This window comes from Nannobrachium achirus, assembly GCF_963921795.1.
Source record: "Nannobrachium achirus genome assembly, chromosome: 2".
In the NCBI taxonomy this organism is placed as follows: Eukaryota; Metazoa; Chordata; class Actinopteri; order Myctophiformes; family Myctophidae; genus Nannobrachium; species Nannobrachium achirus.
Window position 1 is genome coordinate 53,748,215 of NC_137811.1, and position 19,362 is coordinate 53,767,576.

A 19,362-nucleotide genomic window follows, 5' to 3' on the forward strand; every position below is an offset into this window, starting at 1 on the left:
AGAATGGTCTTTCACTCTGGTGGATACAGAATGATGTGACCATTTAAAACATATATATTTTATTATTATTAAAGAGCAGGAATAACAGGACGTAGGGAATTGTTGCCTTGATGGCTTGCTAAATGTATTTCACACAGGCACACACATACAACCAGGCTGGGATTAACGCTGCGGCCAGACGCACCAAGTTCCGGGTGGCACAAAATCCCTGGCAGCACCAAACAACTATGCCTGCCTCGTGCCTCTCTCCCTCACACTCAAGACTGCCGTTGCGTTATCACGACATCATACTGACACTCCGTGGCATACGTGAGGACCAAACACAAAATCTGGCAACGCTTAATGAGGCTTCAGCGCTCTGTGACACAATTACATGTTTGGAGATGGCGGTTGTGTGCATTTGGAAGCTGTGTGCCTCAACAGCAGCTAATGTACACATCTCTAGAACAAGAAGATGCTCTCTGCGGACATGGACCTTGTTTCAAGAAGGAGCTGAGTCTGAATGATAGAATCAGTAGATTAGCAATGCTGCCTCTATTACTGTATGTCATTGTATTTTAGTTTGTTATTATTACAATTTTAACTTGTATTGACGGCATGCAATGTAGCTGATTTGATTTAATAATAGACCGGATAAATCAAGGAGCTGAAACGCTGTCGAAACCTGGTCGTAGCCCCGGGTAAAAAAAAAAAAGAAGAAAAGAAATGTCTTAATCTGGCCCTGCTACAAAAGCCACAACAGCTTTAAGGCATATGCAAACATATGTATCAAACCATTGTGCTGGCCTAAAGGACAGTACACTTCTGCATTAAATTAGCTTATTTTACGGCTTAACCCATTTAGAACGGGTACACTATAGTGTATTATTATTTTATGCTTTAACTAATGAAAAACAGCAAATATACAAGCTCACAGCTTGCTCCGAGCTTGTAGATCTGCTATTTTTTTTAAATCATGAAAATTAGAATTTTGACCTGATTCTATAAGTGTCTTTTGAATCCTTCTAAGGTTTTTGGAAAAAAAACTTTCTATGTCAGCAATCTGGCTAGCCATCGTCAAAGAAAAGGTCCTTTTCACTTAAATGGAGCTCAGTTAGTCTGTTCTTGAGAGACTACTGTGTCAGTGGTTCTCAGACTTTTTCATGTGAAGGACCCCCAAAATGATATGTATTTGGCCACGGACCCCCCCATCTCAAAATATTTAGTTCCAGGGACCCCCCCAGAAGCAAAATTTGAGTTACAAACGTTCGCTTTAAAAATACATATATTCAAAGATTTGCACACATTTTCACGACTTTTTTCAAATATACAAGCTCACAGCGCGGCACGCGCTGCGAGCTTGTAGATCTGCTATTTTTCACTGGTTAAAGCAGTCAATAATTCTAGGCCAAAATGGGTTAAATTAGCTTATTTTACGGCTTAACACTCCGTCCTCGTCCATGTCCAACTCACACTCCACCTATGGTGGCTGGGCCTTGGCACTCGGGCCTGCCCCCGCAGCACACACACGCCTGCCTGCCTGCCTGCCTGCCTGCCTGCACTGCCTGGAACACTGGGGCTCTCCAGGGATTCCTGGATTCCAACCTCGGCCCAAAGAACACAATGTTCCCCATCATGCACATTGCTCTCTGTGCATTTTCATCTAGGCCATCATGTTCCTAAAAGGCACAACAAACACAAGCCTCATATTTATTTATTTACCTTTGTTGCCCCAGTCATAGTGTTGACAGTTTTGGTTTGGTTAATAACCTGTGTGAAGTCCCTAAGCGGAATGGAGCTACTGAATTAATTCTACACACTCAATCTCTCTTTTTTGTTGTACTACTTAGGAGAACATCTAAATTATTGTGACAGTAGCAGTGAACTTTGATATTCATATTATGTAGTATTATATACTGATGTTTAATGTGAATCCTATTGTTCTATGGGGATGTGAACATTTTGACATAACACTTCCCCACACAGGAAAACCGCAGTTGGTGTTTTCTTTACCTGCACAAAGTGAGCTCTCTACACACAACGTACTGGAAAGTGTTATATCACATTTTCCATACAATATAACGACAGCTTTCAGAGCATGTTTACTTTAATGATCAAGCGACCGATTTGTGTTCCGGCTGGATCAAAGGAACTACTGTAATAGTAAAAAAGGCCGTAAAAGGTCTTATTTGAGATGTTCCTTTTAGGCAGGGTGTTTACCTGTACTTGTACTGTACTACATTTCAGTTGTATTGACTATACTTGTACTGTTCTCCATTTTTGTCTAATAAAATAATCAATCAATCAATCAATAGTATACTTTACACATACGTTTCGGTATCCCAATGAAAACGATTCTTTTCAAGGTTTTTAAAGAAAGAAATACTGTACTATGATATAATTGTGCATTCATCTTTTAATGTTATATTATCATTGAAATCCATTTTTTGGATTTCAATCATGTTTTGCCAATTATTTAGGGAGCACATCATTTTGGGGAATGGCTGAATTAATAACCCTTCCTCGCCAGGTGAATCTCACTGTAACTGCCACAGTAATAACATACAGTAGACTGCATTGACAGCCGAATCACGAATGAAGCACAGAAATGTAAATGCATAAGTCAACCAAGGTGTGTCTTTCTTCTGCCCTTTGAAATCCTCTCTCTCTCTCTCTCTCTCTCTCTCTCTCTCTCTCTCTCTCTCTCTCTCTCTCTCTCTCTCTCTCTACCCCTGTCTCTTATCCTCTCATCTTGTTCGTCTTTTCAGAAGAGCAGTAGGGCAGAAAGATGTGTTTCTATGGTAACTGTGCCCCCGACCAGAGTGATGCTTGCATACGCGACACACGCCAGTCTGCCTACACCGTCTCTATGGTCACACCTGACCAGCAACCTGTGGTGGACAGTAACCAAGTACAGAAACCTCTTATCTCCATATTTTAACTTTTAGTGTTCTTTTAGTAAATTAACTCCCTACCTCATCATGCTATAGTGTCACACAAAAGCATCAACAATAGCAGATCCATAAGCTCAAAAACGCAATGTGAAAGCCGAGTGTTTTGAGCTTGCCGATCTGCTACTCTTGTTACTTTTTGAAAAGTAACAGTTTTGGTCATAATGAGGTTTCCACCCGACAAATTCTTTGAGTATCTGACTTTACTTGAGTACTTGTTGTTTTGGGGGGGATAAACAGTATATGGCTTTCACTCCACTACATTTCAAAGAGAAAAATTGCACTTTTGAACCCACTACATTATCTAGGAAGGGAAAAAGTACAGTAGGAATTAAGCACTTAAGCCCCATTTCAAAGGAAAGGTTTCTCTCAGATCTTCAAACTGCCATCAGAAGGAAGAGAATCTCATTAACCCATTAAAACCAGGAAAGCATCATTGCCGTCATTTTCGATTTTAGCGTTGGCTGCTCAAAAATAGCAGATGTGCAAGCTCACAGCACGTCACGTTGCGATCTTTTGAAATCACTGGCTTTTATTCCTTCATCATTATTGAAGCCAATTAATCTTCATCAGGGTCATGTTGGAAACGTTGGTCCCTCGTTTATTTTGTACCGTGTAAATAGTAAGGCATTTATTTGTCAGTAATCTCAAACAAAGAGGGCGCTGTTTTTCCCTTTTTTTTTTTTTTTTTTTTTTTGACGATGTGTTCCGAGATTGCAGTGTAAATAAAAAAGCATTTATTCGTCAGTGACGCTCCGCTGGCTTTTTTCTTTTGGTAGAGCTCTTTCATCAGCACACATCAACGTATGGATTGGTCCTTCTGTTCAATGGGCTGCTGTTGAACATTGTCACTGTCAGGTAGGAAACCTTGTACGTCCAAAAGCATTACTTTTCAGGAAATGGGGGGGGGAAAAAACTGTGATCCAATGGATTCAGTGTAGTTATTATTTAGTCACAAAGCACTTAATACATTGATTCAATATTTATAAAAACCCACAGACTGATTTAACCAAGATCTACAAGCTCACAATTCTATATCGGCTATTTTTGCTACTTTTGCGTGACGCTGTAGTATGATGAAGCAGTTTAAAAAAAAACATGGGAGACATGAGGTGTCTACCCGACAGAAAGGAAAACGGTGGCGGGACAAAGTCAACATCCCCTGCTGCCTTGCTAATGGACACTTGCTTTCCCTCAAACTAGCGCTCTTTGCTCTTCCTCTCATGCATGAGCAGCAGTTACCCGGGCAACAATGGATGCATGATAGAGACTGAGAAAAAGAGGAGGCAGGGCGGAATTTAAAAGTGCTGATGGAAAGAAAGCTCTTTATATCCTGGATAGCAGTGGGGGGAAAAAGTACTGAAATGTTTTACTTAAGTAAAAGTATCAATACTGCAATATAGAAATACTCTGTTACAAGTAAAAGTCTGGAATTCAAAATCTACGTGAGTAAAAGTACATAATGTAAGTATTAGTATCAAAATGTACTTAAAGCTATACTGTGTAAGTTCAACTAGTGGTCAGTAGCGGTATTGCTTTTTTCGGCCGTTTTTCGGCCGGAGTCGTCACGGACCACCGCCGCGGACCACCGGAGCGGCGCCGCAATCCACCGCGACCGATAGTAATCCGTGGAGGGGTAGAACGCATGGTAGAACGTAATTTTCTGGCCAGGATTTGTGGATTAAGAGGTTAAAATCCTTCACCATGGTAAACACTGTAGCCAAGCGGAGGCGCTTCCTGGAGACCAGAGCAGATAAGCTGTGATTGGCCGGTAGTGTACCATGTGTGCATGATCGGTGATGTGATTGGGCAACGTATACACAACGTATACAGATGACGCAGATTACGTCATTTTGGCGCGAAATCCGGTCCACGGCCAGGATCATAGAAAACATATAAAGAGAAGGCTTCAGAAGCTGAAAATAACGGAGTGGTTGTTCTAAAACTTTAGCGATTTAACAGTTAGGACAATTTTAAGATTTGTTTTATAAAAAAAGTTACATGGTACAACTTTAAAGTATCAAATGTAGAAAGTACTCATTGTGCAGAATGTCCCATTTCACAAGTTTTTTAATCTTTTAAAAATAGCCGATCTACAAGCTCACAATGTGTCACAATGCGACCCATTGTGAGTTTGTAGACCCCAGACATGCTTACTCGGTTACTCGTTATGTGAAAGTCCTATGATGTCTATGACTTCTGACAACATCCAATTTATGCCCATATATAAGATCCCTGTAGAACCAACCGTGTGCTCTGAGACCCCAGATATGTATCCTGTCTCTCAGTCTTTGTCCCCTTTTATGGGCATAAAAGAGATTCTATTAGTGTGGTTGCCCTAACAGGGCATCATCTGGGAATCAGATGTAGAGTTGGAGAGCTAGGTGATGATCCAGTCGTCTCCATATATGGATATCCAGGATTTGACCTTTGATGAGGGGATGTCACGTGATGTCACGTGATGTCACAATGTCAAAATTGAGGCGTTACAGAAGGAAGGACGTATGGACAAGATGTGCCGGTAATATAAGTATTATTGCGACCGTAAATTACCAAAGTAAAAGTACCGGTACTCACATTTTTCAAAATGTGTGCATTCGTTTTCTAAAATAACCTTTTGTGCTTGCAGATCGGCTATGTTATCATAAGTATAGAATAGGACATTTTGCAATACATTTTGCATAATAATCTATTATACAACCGCAACCAACGTGTTGTGATCTTGTAGATCGGCTTTTGTCACTACATTTGTGCGACAACACACTAGTTTGATCACAGTTTTTGACAAAAAAGTTGAAATATGGAGATAAACGTTTTTTTTTTTCCCTGCCTGACTGCAACAATGATGCTAGTATTACACAAGACTAAATGCATGTACAGTAGATGTACTGTACTACTGTACTACTGTACTACTGTACTACTGTACTACTGTGACCTCACATATTAGCTGAGTCAGAGTCAGTGGTGGAAAAAGTACTCAAATGTTTCAAAAGTATCAATACTGGAGTGTAGAGACACTCTGTTACAGTACAAGTAAAAGTCTGGAATTCAAAATGTACTTGAGTGAAAGTACAAAGGTATTGAAATCAAAGTGTACTTAAAAGTACCAAAAGTAAAAAGTACACATTTTGCAAAACGTTCCGTTTCAAGTTTTCAAATGTATACAAATCTTTTGAAAATAGCAGATCTTCAAGCTCACAATGTGCGCATCGCGACGCATTTTGAGCTTGTAGATCGGCTATTTTCAAATGGTCTAAATCACATTGACCTGACTTCATGCCTTTCAATAAAAACACGTTTTTTTTACCATTACGTTTGGTTTCTTGAGGCACTGTGATGATGCCTCTGATATAATAATGTAGCTGACGTTGGGCTGCACACATACAAGTATAGACAGATGTGGGCGCCGCCGTTACATTGCGGTTACATAACTAGCCGTGCGAGTAATGACAGTTTCTGTTTTTTCACCACGCTCCATGAGAATCACGCTAATCGAGTGGAAAATGAAGCTTCGCGTGTCAGGGACCGCATCGACGCTATCGGCCCGGAAAGCTCGCATCTCCATAATATTTGAACTTTTATCATCAAATTCTTTCCCTACTTCGTCATACAGCTGTGACACACCAAGGTAGCAAACATAGCCGATCCGATCTACAAGCTTGTGAGTGAGTAATTTAGCTATTTAAGTAAAAGATATATACAAATATTGAAAAGTATTAACAAGAGCATGTGAATTTAATAACTACATTGGATGTTTGGAACACAGCTTATTGTTATTTTTTGTTATCAAGTAAAGTTTGCTTTGCATCACTCTTTAATGGTGCGTGTGCTGTTGGGCAGAAACATCTTATCTCCATAATTAAGTGTGCCTGCCATGCAATGGCAAAACACTTATTGTAATCCGCCATACTTAATTAAGTCATTAATTAATTAAGTAGTTAGTTTCGCCACAAAGTTCGGCACGTAATAAGTGCCGCACGATTTACGCCACCGCCGCAATATATACATCAAAACGTGCGGCTCGGCCGGGAATGGGGTGCTATTACTTTTCTAAGAGAAAAGTTGTATCGTTTAATTGATATTAATTTATTAGTGAATTAATTTTACCCATTGACTTATAATGGGAATCGCAAAAACTCACATTCAATATTTTTTTTCTCGCAAACCATAGGGGCTACAGTTTCAAAACTTGGAGAGGAGATTTATAATGATATCAAGGATTAAATAAAAAAATATTTCGTCAGTTGGCCTCATGGTGGCGCTATAACAGTCCACTTTTTTGCGTCAGGATAGATTTTCCGCCATTTTGAATTTTCTTCAAAATACACTTTTTGCTCCTTTTCCTACATATTTTCTCCAAATGTCACAAAAATCGATACACACGATCTATGGACTCATGCGATAAACATATTTAAACGATATTTTGATAGTCCATACCGTTCTTCCGTAACAGGGTTCCAAAGTTAGCGGGAGGAGCCCGTTTTGTAAGAAGTAGCCATAAATCACAAACGAAACATCCAGTCAACACCAAATTTTAACCACAAGTGGGGGGCGCTATACTGAACATATACCCAAAAGCATTTCCACTTCGACCCATAGGGGGCACCACAAACGCGCAAAACGTAACCGTTTCATGCCAAAACGACCCTCTCAAAACAAAACACTAACACCAACCGCTACACAAGGTTGCACAGACTTAGCGAGCTGCAGGCACACTTAAAATTTCTTAGAAATTTTCTTTTCTAGTCTAACTTCTTTTCATAAATGAATGCCCTACTTGATCATAGAAAGAGTGTCACACAAAAGTAGCAAAAGTTGCAGATCCAAAAGCTCAAATTGTGCCTTGAAGCGATGCGTTTTGAGCTTGTAGATACTTTTGAATTTGAATCCTGAAAAGTAACAGTACAGGACAGGTGAGGTTTCCCCCCGATAGTACACAGAGCAGAGGTCAGCGCTGCCATCTTAACCCATTTAGGGCCTAGAATTATTGAATGCTTTTTAACCAGTGAAAAATAGCGGATATACAAGCTCACAGCGCGGCACCGAGTGCCGCGCTGCGAGCTTGTAGATCTGCTATTTTTGAAAAAGTCGTGAAAATGTGTGCAAATCTTTGAATATGTGTATTTTCAAAGCAAACGTTTGTTAACTCAAATTTTGCTTCTGGGGGGTGGTCCCTGGAACTAGATATTTTGAGATGGGGTTCCGTGGCCAAATACATATCATTTTGGGGGTCCTTCACACGAAAAGGTTTGAGAACCACTGACATAGTAGTCTCTCAAGAACAGACTAACTGAGCTCCATTTAAGTGAAAAGGACCTTTTCTTTGATGATGGCTGGCCATATTACTGACATAGAAACATAGGTTTTTCAAAAAATCTTAGAAGGATTCAAAAGACACTTATAGAATCGGGTCAAAATTCAAATTCTCAAGATTTTTCAAAAATAGCAGATCTACAAGCTCGCAGCGCGGCACTCGGTGCCGCGCTGTGAGCTTGTATATCTGCTATTTTTCAATAGTTAAAGCATAAAATAATGATACAAAAAATGTGTACCCATTCTAAATGGGTTAAATACTGTGTAGTATGTAACTTGTGTTTAATCAGGAGAGTCACATTAAGGTATGAAACCTCTTTTTCAAGGGAGACCTGGCCAAGACGGGCCAAAGCAGTACAACAAAGAACAAAACAAAAGGGTCCAACAAATGATTAGCCAGGAAATCCAGACTGAAATCCGTCTCAAACAGGATGATAGCCAGACGGAGAAGCGAAGAGATCCGCCTGTATTCCAGGCTAGCAAATTACAACCAAAAACAAACATACAGGTGCCATTAGTAGTCTACTCTAAATAAAAAGAAACTTGAGCAGGATATAGACAGCGTATCCATTATCCAACTCTAAGGTGAAATAAGGTGATCCAATTTCAGCTTTGCCTGCTGCAAATCATTCCCCAGCCATGGACGGTGGTCCTCGGTAAAACAAGCTAATCTTGCCTGCCTCAGTTTGAACAGCAAAAGGGGTCTTTAGAAGCACAAACATGGCACACATGGTTTTATGGGAATTGGAAGGCTATTAAATCCAGGAATGGATTCTTAAAGGGCCTTCTACCAATGATACCTACCGGGATATACATCACAAAAACCTGGCTCTGGCTTAGCAAATGTGGCACCATTTTCTATTTGTACGTAATTTTCTAACATTGTGTACTACAGTATGTGCAACTCCAGCCCGTACATTTACAATACAGTACATACTAATGTAAATGTAAATACTCAGTGAAACCGCACCATGAAAGAGATGTAGACGTTGATCTCTCCAGGCAGTGTAATGGCTCACCTACAGTAGTGTACAGTATAGCTTATGAGACACAACACATGAAAGATTTATATCTCTCTCTAGCTGTCATGGCAGATGTTTAAAGTAGGGGAAAGGTCAACTCACGTTCAGCGCAGGAGATAGCTTTTTATGTGTTTGTTTGTTTTACGATTCAAACGAATCGATGCTAGAAGATGATGATGAGCGTGAGTGTGTGCGTGTGTGTGTGTGTGTGCGCGCGCGCGTGTATGCGTGCATGCGTGCAGGATAGGTGCAGATAGGGTATGAGCAAGTGATAGTTGGCTTGAGGAGGTGGTACACAAGGGAAGATGTAGAGGATGCATATGTTGACAGGTTGTAATTAGGAACGGACACATTTCACTGTAAGGGCTCAGACAGGTGAAGGACAGTGCACACAGAGACCAATATCACAACACAAGACAACACACACGCCACGCCACGCCACACCACACCACACAACACCACACCACACCACAACACACCACACCACACCACACCACAACACACCACAATACGACACCCAGTGCAGACACAGCAACAGGCAACATAAGGCTACTGTGTGAGCCTGTGGGTTTCGAAAACAATGTGTACTTCAACCATCCAGACCTCTCAGGTCATCTGGGGAAAGGTAAAACCCTTTCTATTTGCTGCTGCCTTTTTTATTGAGATATCTTTACTTCTTCTGCACTGTAATTTGTTTATTTTTATTTTCTTTTGTTTGTATTCAAATGTCCTTTTATGTTGTGTTTTGTGTCCTGAATAGGTGTTTCCTACAGAGATACAGTAGGTGTTTAACTTCTGTTTCTAAAATAAAATCTGATTTCAAATGTCTTGTTCTAACGTACATACATGGTGCCACACCTGGATCTGACGCACAAAGCAAATGCCAACTGTGTCAGGTCACAGCTGGCATGATGATGTGCTTTGGCTCTACTGTCCTGTACAGCAACACTAAAGAGATACATGTGTTCCCAATCGTAACTGCGTAGGCAAAGGCGAAGGTGAAGGTGTTTCGGCTTTTAGCGTAATGTGTTTTCTGTCAAGTCCAAGGAGACAGTCACCAGCACCAAGGCAGCTTGCGCTCTGAGGCTGTATTTTCAAACGTGTTGCACGTAAGAGACGACCCCATGTTGTGTCAATGACGTCTATTCCTACAAAGCTTTTGTCCGTCATTGAAGTTTTCGGATCAGGGTTGATCTTCTGCCTTTTTTTGCATCATGTGGGCTCTATGTTGCTCTCCTCACTGCTTGATTACTCTTTTGTTTTGTTCGTTTGCAACTAATAGAATAGTACTCATCGGAAGATGCGTATTATTGCTATGCAAGGTGGCTGTGCGTAATGATTTTGATCTATGACAGATTTAAGAAACGTAGATGAGAAATAGAGACTGCAGTGTGTAAGCCCCATAAAACCTGATTTATTCATTGTTGTGTGCCAGTGTCTTACACCAGAAATCTACAAGCTCACAACACTTTGCAGCATGACGCGTTGTGAGCTTGTAGATTGGCTATTTCCGTGCACGACACAGGCGCACAACTAAGTATAAACCAGGCTTTAGGTCGCTAAGGAGAACCTGCTGTGAATGTAATTTGATGGTGTTGACATCTTATTAGAAGGCTGGGTTAATCTGCTTGCGTGCTGTGAGAGCCTGTGGGATTCTAAATCAATTTGTTCTTCAATTTGCTCTTGACATAGTTTTCTTAATTTAAACTAATATCCACTAACCCTACACGTTCCAGAAACCAGATGAGACTCCTTGTGGACACTCTGAAATGGTGCCATGTTAAACACAACAGTGTTAAACATGACGGTAACTGAGGTCTTCCAGGATATTAGTCCATTCAATCAGTACATGCACTCGGTCATGTATGTATCATTCTGTTGTAATTCATTGTTCATGAATGGATGAAGCACAATTATTAACTGAAAGTCTGTTGCTAAATTACATATGTTTGGGAAAATGTTTAAGCCACAAATCACTATACTGCAGTAATATCAAACAAGGGTGGGTGTTATTAGTGGTCATCTACCTTCCCTCATGTACATTACGTTCATACTTTCTTTGTGTGTATTTACCTTGTGTAGTTTTTATCTGATCTTAACTGGTCTACTACTACTACTGAACTGAACTGTAAGCTGCTGCTATTCGCCTCATGACGGCATGTTATTGTTACGTACACACCTTCTAAAGAACATGTACACACTTGCAAACTATGCTAATGATCTAAACATAACGTACATACCCGCTACTACATGCTATCTGTATACATATACATTTATATATATTTTTCCATTTTTCTCTCCTGCTCTTACTCTACAGTAACTATATCCTCTCTCCTACTACTACTACTACTACTACTACTACTACTACTACTACTAAAACTACAAAATGATGGATTCTGTATAATTGTCACCGTAATAATGAGAACTGCTTGTCACCTTATTTTCAGACCGTAGTGGTAGCAGTGGTGTGCAACGGCAATCATGGATGCTGTTGTTTGACGCAATAAAACAAGTTTCTTAAGTTCAGTCCCTATCCTAGGAGAAGGAACCCCAGGTCAAAAATCCACTCTGCCTAGACAGTTTGCCCATCCTGGCCCCAAAACTGTGGAATAAACTCCCTGTCGCACTTAGAACTACAGACTCACTCCCTAGCTTCCACCGTGGACTGAAGACTCACCTCTTCATACTCCACCTAAACCCATAGCACTTACTGTAGAACTCGCAATTACATCGGTGACCATACATGAATGGTACAGTGGATGGCATTTTTAGGTTTTACAAAAGGTTTTTACTGATTAGGTGCGTGGTCTTGTTTTCTAGATTGATATTCCTATGCATTTGTTGTATTGTTGTTGATGTATTGACGTATTATCTTGCTTATTGTAAGTCGCTCTGGATTAAGAGCATCTGCTAAATGACTAAAATGTAAATTGTAAGGAACGGTGCAGCGATTCTTTCTTCAAACACTACGTTGCCGACATATTCCACAACTAAAACAATATCACAAGCGCATTGACTGTCAGACCAATGACGTATGATGAATCTTTTTAGTGAAAGATTAAAAACGATAATGCCCATTCTCTGATGCCTCAGTTTATGTTCGCTCATGGGCAACTCAAACACAACCTTCTCCAGCGGAAAGAGAACCAGCAGTATGAGGGTTTTATTGTGAGAGACCACAATGGAATAACTGACAACATTGTTTATAAGCACCTGCTCTGTCTATAAGCAATTATTTCGAACAAATGTTTGTAATAACTTTTGTTTTCACAATTAAATACGATTCTGCATTCATAACATATTTTCGAATGACTTCTGCTAACGACATTGCTGACTACATTTACATCAATATTAGACGACACTCAAAGGTGATATGGGACAGCTGGCAGGAGTGTCTCGGGTACGGGGGGCTTTCACAAAGGAAGGGCCCAAACGCAAACCAAAGGCACTTTTTTTTTACATCATAAAGGTTGGAGAAAGGAGGATAGGATCACGATCACCACACTGTTATTAGTGGAACTGCGGGGAGGTCAGCAGATGAGGATGCAGGACAGCTCCATGTTATTGTTAGTCAGAGTCTAGCGGTCACAGGTCACCACACATGGTGATGTGTTTTACCTGAGGTCACTCTCAGAGATACTCCTCTGGTACAGCTCCTCTTCAGGCTCCACCATATGATCCTGCTGCTCCCTCTCTCTGTCCCCCTTTCCCCCTGATTCTGTCCCCTTGCCCTCCTGTTTGCTAGCCTTTCTGCCTTCCCCCCCTGCTTCCCCCTCCTCCTCTAGCACCTCCCCTAACTGCTCCTCGCCCTCCCGAGACTGGCTCCTGGATCCTAATTGTCTGAGGAGGACGGAGACAGAAGCGCACACAGCGTGCAGCGACAGCGCATGCAAGAAGCAGAAAGGAAAAAAATACAAAATAAAGCATCAATGTTATGAGCTATGTGAGAAAAGACAGACTTGCAGTGCAGCCCAAACAAGCACAACCGGTAAACAGAAATGTGGGACTTACAGTAAAAGCACAATGCAAAGGAATTCTCAATATGTTTACATATATGAGACGACAGAGAAGAGGTGCAATGTGTTTTACTGTACGTGTTGCCAGTAATGGACAAACACCTCCAACCAGGAAAGGCTCGAGTTCATCATTTGGCTCCAGTCGTTTCTAGTTGGAGCCAAACCAGAACTCAAACAGACTGAAGAAATGACACCCGTTGCTACTAGCAGGTGCATTTCTCTCTTTAGGTTAACCGAGTGCAGACAATTTCAAAGGATAGAAATCATCTGGACGAGGCAACACGTACTGAAAGACAGGCCGGTGGCTCGGAGGGTTTGCCCATGCCTGATAAGACTGTTTGATCAGTCAAAGGTGGGGGTCAAAAGGAGGGTTCAATGTCCTCTAATGTGTTTGTAGTTCAGCCTACCGGATCTTGCGGTTTCCTTGCGGCCGTTCTGATTGGACAGATATGTAGCTCGTGCTGCTGAATCGAGAGGCACTACTAGTTCTCGACACAGCGGACACGTCGCTTACATCACTGTCTGAGGACTTGGCCGACAGGTTGATGTCTGAACCCCGATGATCTCTTCCTGAACGCTGCAGACAGAGAGAACAAACCAATCAGAATATAGAGGTTTAGATTTATATGTATTTGCCTTGTGGTACCTAAGAACACATATGCTATATACAGTACTGTAAATATACAAATATCTACTAATGCATACAGTATATTATGAGCATAAATGAAAGAAAAAACTACTGGCTAAACTAATTAGCCAGAATCCTAGGATGTCTGAAATGTTCTTTTTTTGCTTTCTTGCTAAAGAACAGTTTCAGCCAAAGTGGCAGGCTGTATACAATGAATAATGAAAATGTATTAGTGGAAAAACAATAAAGAAGACATGGGCACATAAGGGGATTAAATAGTTGTTCTGATGTAATAAATCAGATAACAGTGACCCAATTATATCCATGTCATGAAAAGACAAAATGATCCAACTAATCGTCTAGGAATTTGGTTTGAGAGGTTTACTTTTTATGACTCCGGAGGAGGAGTGTCGACAGAATCAAATCCTCGAATTAAACATGGCCTAGACAGGTCTAAACATATGGTCTAGATTTGTTTAATTGCGACCGTAATGTAGGTCGCAGTTTACTATCAGAACCGTCACAGCTTGTCCGTATACGTCTGTCTGTCCGTACGGACGGGTAACGCCTGACACTGTGGTTCCCCTGACACGTCACTGTGAAATCACAGTGATGTCAGATACTCAGAGCAGGGATCTCCATATATGGGCATAAATTGGATTGTATGTATGATGTCAGATGTCATAGACATCACAGGACTTTCACATAACGAATAACTGAGTAAGCATGTTTGGGGTCTCACAGCATATCTCCATATACAGTACATGGATCTCCATATATGGGTACCAGGAGTCTCCATATGGGTAGCTGGTCCGATATACATCACTGGCCAGACGGCCAAGACATAGCCGACCTCAACTTTAGGGCGAGGTCGATTGTCGCCCTGAGGAGTCTTACTAGTGTATGTGTATTTAGTTAAGGCGTGTAAAATAATCAACTCCAAGATGCATCGTGATTTGGGCATCGATGATTCGATGATTCTTCTACATGGATGCACTGATGTGAAGTAATCGATTATAACCTATTAATGTTTATTGTTGATTTGCCAACCTCAGTTGGACAATTAAGTTGGCAAGATACAAGGGCAAAGTTGAATAAGGAGTGCAGACAAAATAAGATGTTCTTCTCCCAGCTCCTTTTGGGTCATGGAATGTGTAAACTCAGTTGGGTTTTGATTGAGAATAGTTTTAGTTTAGTTTTTTTCTCTCTCTCTCTCTATCTTTTTCTGGAGCAAGCGGTTCAAATAAATACTGAATGAATGTAGAGTACATCCATCCATGGAGGAATGTTCGGCTGCACTTAGTGGAACAGTAACTGTTGACATTGTACTAATACTTGATGGCAGTGGTTTGATAAAGTCCACGGTACTTGAGTCAAAGTATACTGTAGCTACTCCTGATCAAATATTACTTGTGAAAGTTGCTTTGTCAATTAATGTGTACCTGAGTTAAAGTACTGGAGTAATTGCTTTAAAATAAATACTTAATATCAATAGTGAAAATAGCAGATGTTCAAGCACACAACAGGTCGCATTGCGGCGCGTTGAGCTTGTAGATTATTTTTGTACTGTAGAACTTATTCCCTTCCCAAAAGTTTAGTGGAGTCAAAAGTGCTATATTTGTCTTTGAAATGTAGTACAGTGAAAGTATATAAAAAAAAATACAAATACTCAAGTAAAGTACAGATACAGTACTTAAATAATGTACTGTAATTAAGTGCAGTACTCAAGTAAATGCACTTTGCCACTGTCCCGCACAGCAAATAAATAATGAATGAATGAAAGCGTATCCGTCCACGGAGGAATGTTCACTTGGACTTACTTACAGTAAGTGTTGACATAGTACTAATGCTTGATGGGAAAGCGTCAGAGTTGTATAAGAATAGAGCATGACTCTGTCACTGACACTTCAATAGCAAACAAAGCATGTTAACCTGCTTCTTTTTATAGACTACTAACAAACAGCACCTCTGCTCCAAGGCCAATAGTTCTCATTCCACTGACATAAAAGGAAGGCAGGCACAGACATCCTTTGTCTTATATGGTTTGGCCCAGACTCCATAGAGGCACCAGGCGGATGGCTTTAGCACTTCATTTTAACAGCAGTAGTAAACACAGGGCTCTGGAGATGATCACTGCTGCATTCCATCATGAATTGACATTGGAAACGTGCGTACGTGTATGTATAATTAAACTGAGTTTACCGTATGTCTGTGTATTTTACGCACTGCACATACCGGTATACACAGGACAGTATAGTACTACTAGGGCCGGGTAAATTAACAAAGAAAAATACATCTAAAATGTAGATATTGGTTCTAATCTTAATCTTGCTCATGTAGGTTAATTGAGAAGTAGTTATCTGTTATTATACAGATAATTTGTTTTATTTCTTACAGTATATCAATGAATCGATCAAAAAAAAAATCAAATATCTCTTTTCACTAAATTGGTTAACCCATTATTATACTTTGTTGTTCAATAGGGAAAATAGCCGATCTACAAGCTCACAACATGTTACGATGCGACACGTTGTGATCTTGTAGATCAGCTTTTCTTCTTGCTTTTACTGTACTGCCTTACTGCTTTCAAACTTCTAATAAAGTATTCAATATTCAAGCTAGTTTCACTCTTAAATAATTGTGATATTGATTTGAAGTAATATTGCCCAGCCCTAGTACATTATATACCAGTAGCACTACAGTAAAGTATTAGTACAGTACACATACTGTACTGTAGTAGGTGTGGTTTACCTTGTAGTCTTGCTCTAGTCTGGAGTCAGAGCCTGCACCTTGCCTGTATTTATTCATCTTCATCTTCATCTGCCTGGTCCTTTCGTCCACATCCAGACCTGAGCAGAGAGACAGAGAGCTGTCAGAGAATGGAGGAGGCCACGAGGACAAGAGAAGACTAATAGACGTACAAGGTTTTTAGAGGGAGAAAGACAAACAGCTGTGGAGCTACAGTATGATCTATGAGCTGGGACAAAGACAGAGTCAAATGGAAGAAGCTGAATGTGGGCGGAACTTAGAAATGGTTTGCTGTATTTAACAAACAAGCAAAAAATAAAAAAAACAATGAGAAAAACCAACCAGGTGCCCAAAGGGGGAAAACTTAGCAAATACTTAAACAGTACAGGTTGTGCTTCTAGGATCGGTGTAAAACTGCAGCAAAAGTAAGTACGCCACTTTTGCTGTAAAACAATATTTTTTGAGTGCTTGGATCTCCTTTGTTTCTTCAAGCAAAAAACAAACAATGTTGATCACATAATGTATAAGAGAATGGTCTGATCTCTCAATACAGTTTCTAAGATCTCTCTCTGGGCCTTTTCAATATCATGTGAAAATAAATTAATAATGAGTTTCTACTTTCTAGAGAGTTTCTAGTTATTTTTAGTACGTTCAGATCAGCAATATCACTATGCTAGTAGGCTACTCAGGACAGAGCATGATTCAGTCATAGGCACAAAGCCACAAATAGAACCTTTTGTGATATTTCATTCAGTTACAGTGTAACTAGGCAATTTTATGAGCTAATGGGAGACAACAGTTTATGCTTTTGTTGTATATCTGCCTTTGCCAATAGCCCGTTCAGGACTCCATCAACAAAAATGTCGCTAAGCAACATAGAAACAGTCTATGCCTAAGTGGGTAAAGGTGTGTGTGTGTGTGTGTGTGTGTGTGTGTGTGTGTGTGTGTGTGTGTGTGTGTGTGTGTGTGTGTGTGTGTGTGTGTGTGTGTGTGTGTGTGTGTGTGTGTGTGTGTGAGTGAGTGTGTGTGTGTGTGTGTGTGTGTGTGTGTGTGTGTGTGTGTGTGTGTGTGTGTGTGTGTGTGTGTGTCTGGCATAACTCGGGCACCCTCGGGACACAAACTTTCCGTGTGTGTCCCGTGTGATGTGGGGGTGTGCAGACTGTGCACTGCTGTGCCGAATGGCAAATCAATCACACCCACTGGAAAAACCATGAAGCTCTGTATCTTTAACACACAGAGATTCAGACACACTGAATATCTGTGTGTTTGGGTTGGTGTGTGCCAGAGCATGTGTGCGGAGCGGAGCGCAAGCCATTTTTGACGTGAGCGAGAGCGAGTGACTTTTCAAATGGGTCTGAGTGGCTTTGGAGCGAGGATTTTCCTCCGCTCCTTGGAGCGCCAACCCTCTTCCGCTCCTAGCCGATCCTGTTGGGGCCGCGCGCCACATGTTTCCAACGCAAATAACGAACGGCTCCACCCAAAACTCATGTGTGATTCCAAATTGCGCTGCAGAGTGCAGTCAGTGCACCCATGCCACCGCGGAGAGGAGAGCAGACAGAGAATTCCTTTTATCAAGATTTCACTCAAGTATCTACCGTATATCATCCACACAAGAAGGCTATGGTTATAATAAATAGCCTACCTTGTGTCAGTCAAGTTATATGTCACCACCAGCCAGTCAACGCCACAAGTCGCCTCCCTCTCTCGGTTGTTGTGATTAATCAATAACCAACAGGATTTAATATTGCCCGTCTTATTAAAAAATACAATGCCTTAGGTGGCGTCTTTTGTAACATTGAAGGCTAGACAGGACAGCTCTCCATCAAGCCGAGGCTCACGTTACCGCAGGCCTTTGTGTTGGGAACACTTGTGGCAAAGGAGAAAGTGTTTTGGACAAGGTAGCAAACTACTTTTTTTCAAGGTGAGCGACAGAGCGGCGCGGTGGCCAACCAGAGCGACTAGCGAGCGGGACAAGAGCCCTCTGGAGCGCGGAGCGGCTTTTGTTCCCGCTCCACTCCGCTCATGTGCTCTGGTGTGTGCTCCGGCTTCCCTGACTGGCCAACTGGCTGAGCTTTGCGTAACGTCCAATCAAAGGACTCGCCTAGAACTGTTGTATAAGAGCATGAGATAATTACGAGATTCGTGAAGATTGTTCAAATCACATCCTGAACTCTTCAGTAATTCCATTACTGAGCTTCAACAGTTCTATGTTTTAAGGTCATCATCATTATGCAGAGCCATAACCAACCCATTCCCAACGCAATTCCCAACAAATCATATCCACAAGCATCTGACCACACACACATTCTAGCTTCTTTGATATGAAGAAATACTTATAATAACAAAAAATATCATAATAAAATAAATTGATAATAGTAATCTGTATAATAACTTGCTCTAATGTTTGGCTTCAGTTATTCATTTCTTGGGATCGTATAGATATACTGCAGATGTTTTAATCTCGAAAGAAAATCTTGAGAACTACAGTAAAAAAAAAAATCTCTGACAAAAACTTGATGTTTTAAATAATTCACAGTATTTCTTAGAAGCAGAGAGACAGGGTCTTCAAAAGCACAGAAGGATTGGGAAAATGCTTCTAAAACACGACTAGGCTAAAGCACGACGAGGCAAAAACATGACTTTCCACAGTTCTACAGCAACAGCTTTGCAAACCCAAACAGTGTCCATGCTCGGTAATATCTCAG

General features: G+C 40.9%; 1 protein-coding gene across 9 annotated transcripts in view; it reads right to left on the minus strand.

Moving 5' to 3' along the window:
* rims2a (regulating synaptic membrane exocytosis 2a) overlaps positions 1-19,362 on the minus strand; it is a 272,468-nt gene that overhangs the window by 37,653 nt on the left and 215,453 nt on the right. For all 9 annotated transcript variants that reach the window (XM_080750629.1, XM_080750627.1, XM_080750630.1 and 6 more), the window contains 2 exons: positions 16,661-16,758; positions 13,689-13,858 (listed from right to left, as the gene is read on the minus strand). In XM_080750629.1, the coding sequence (XP_080606755.1) occupies positions 13,689-13,858; positions 16,661-16,758 (268 nt within the window). The remainder of the gene's footprint in view (positions 1-13,688; positions 13,859-16,660; positions 16,759-19,362) is intronic.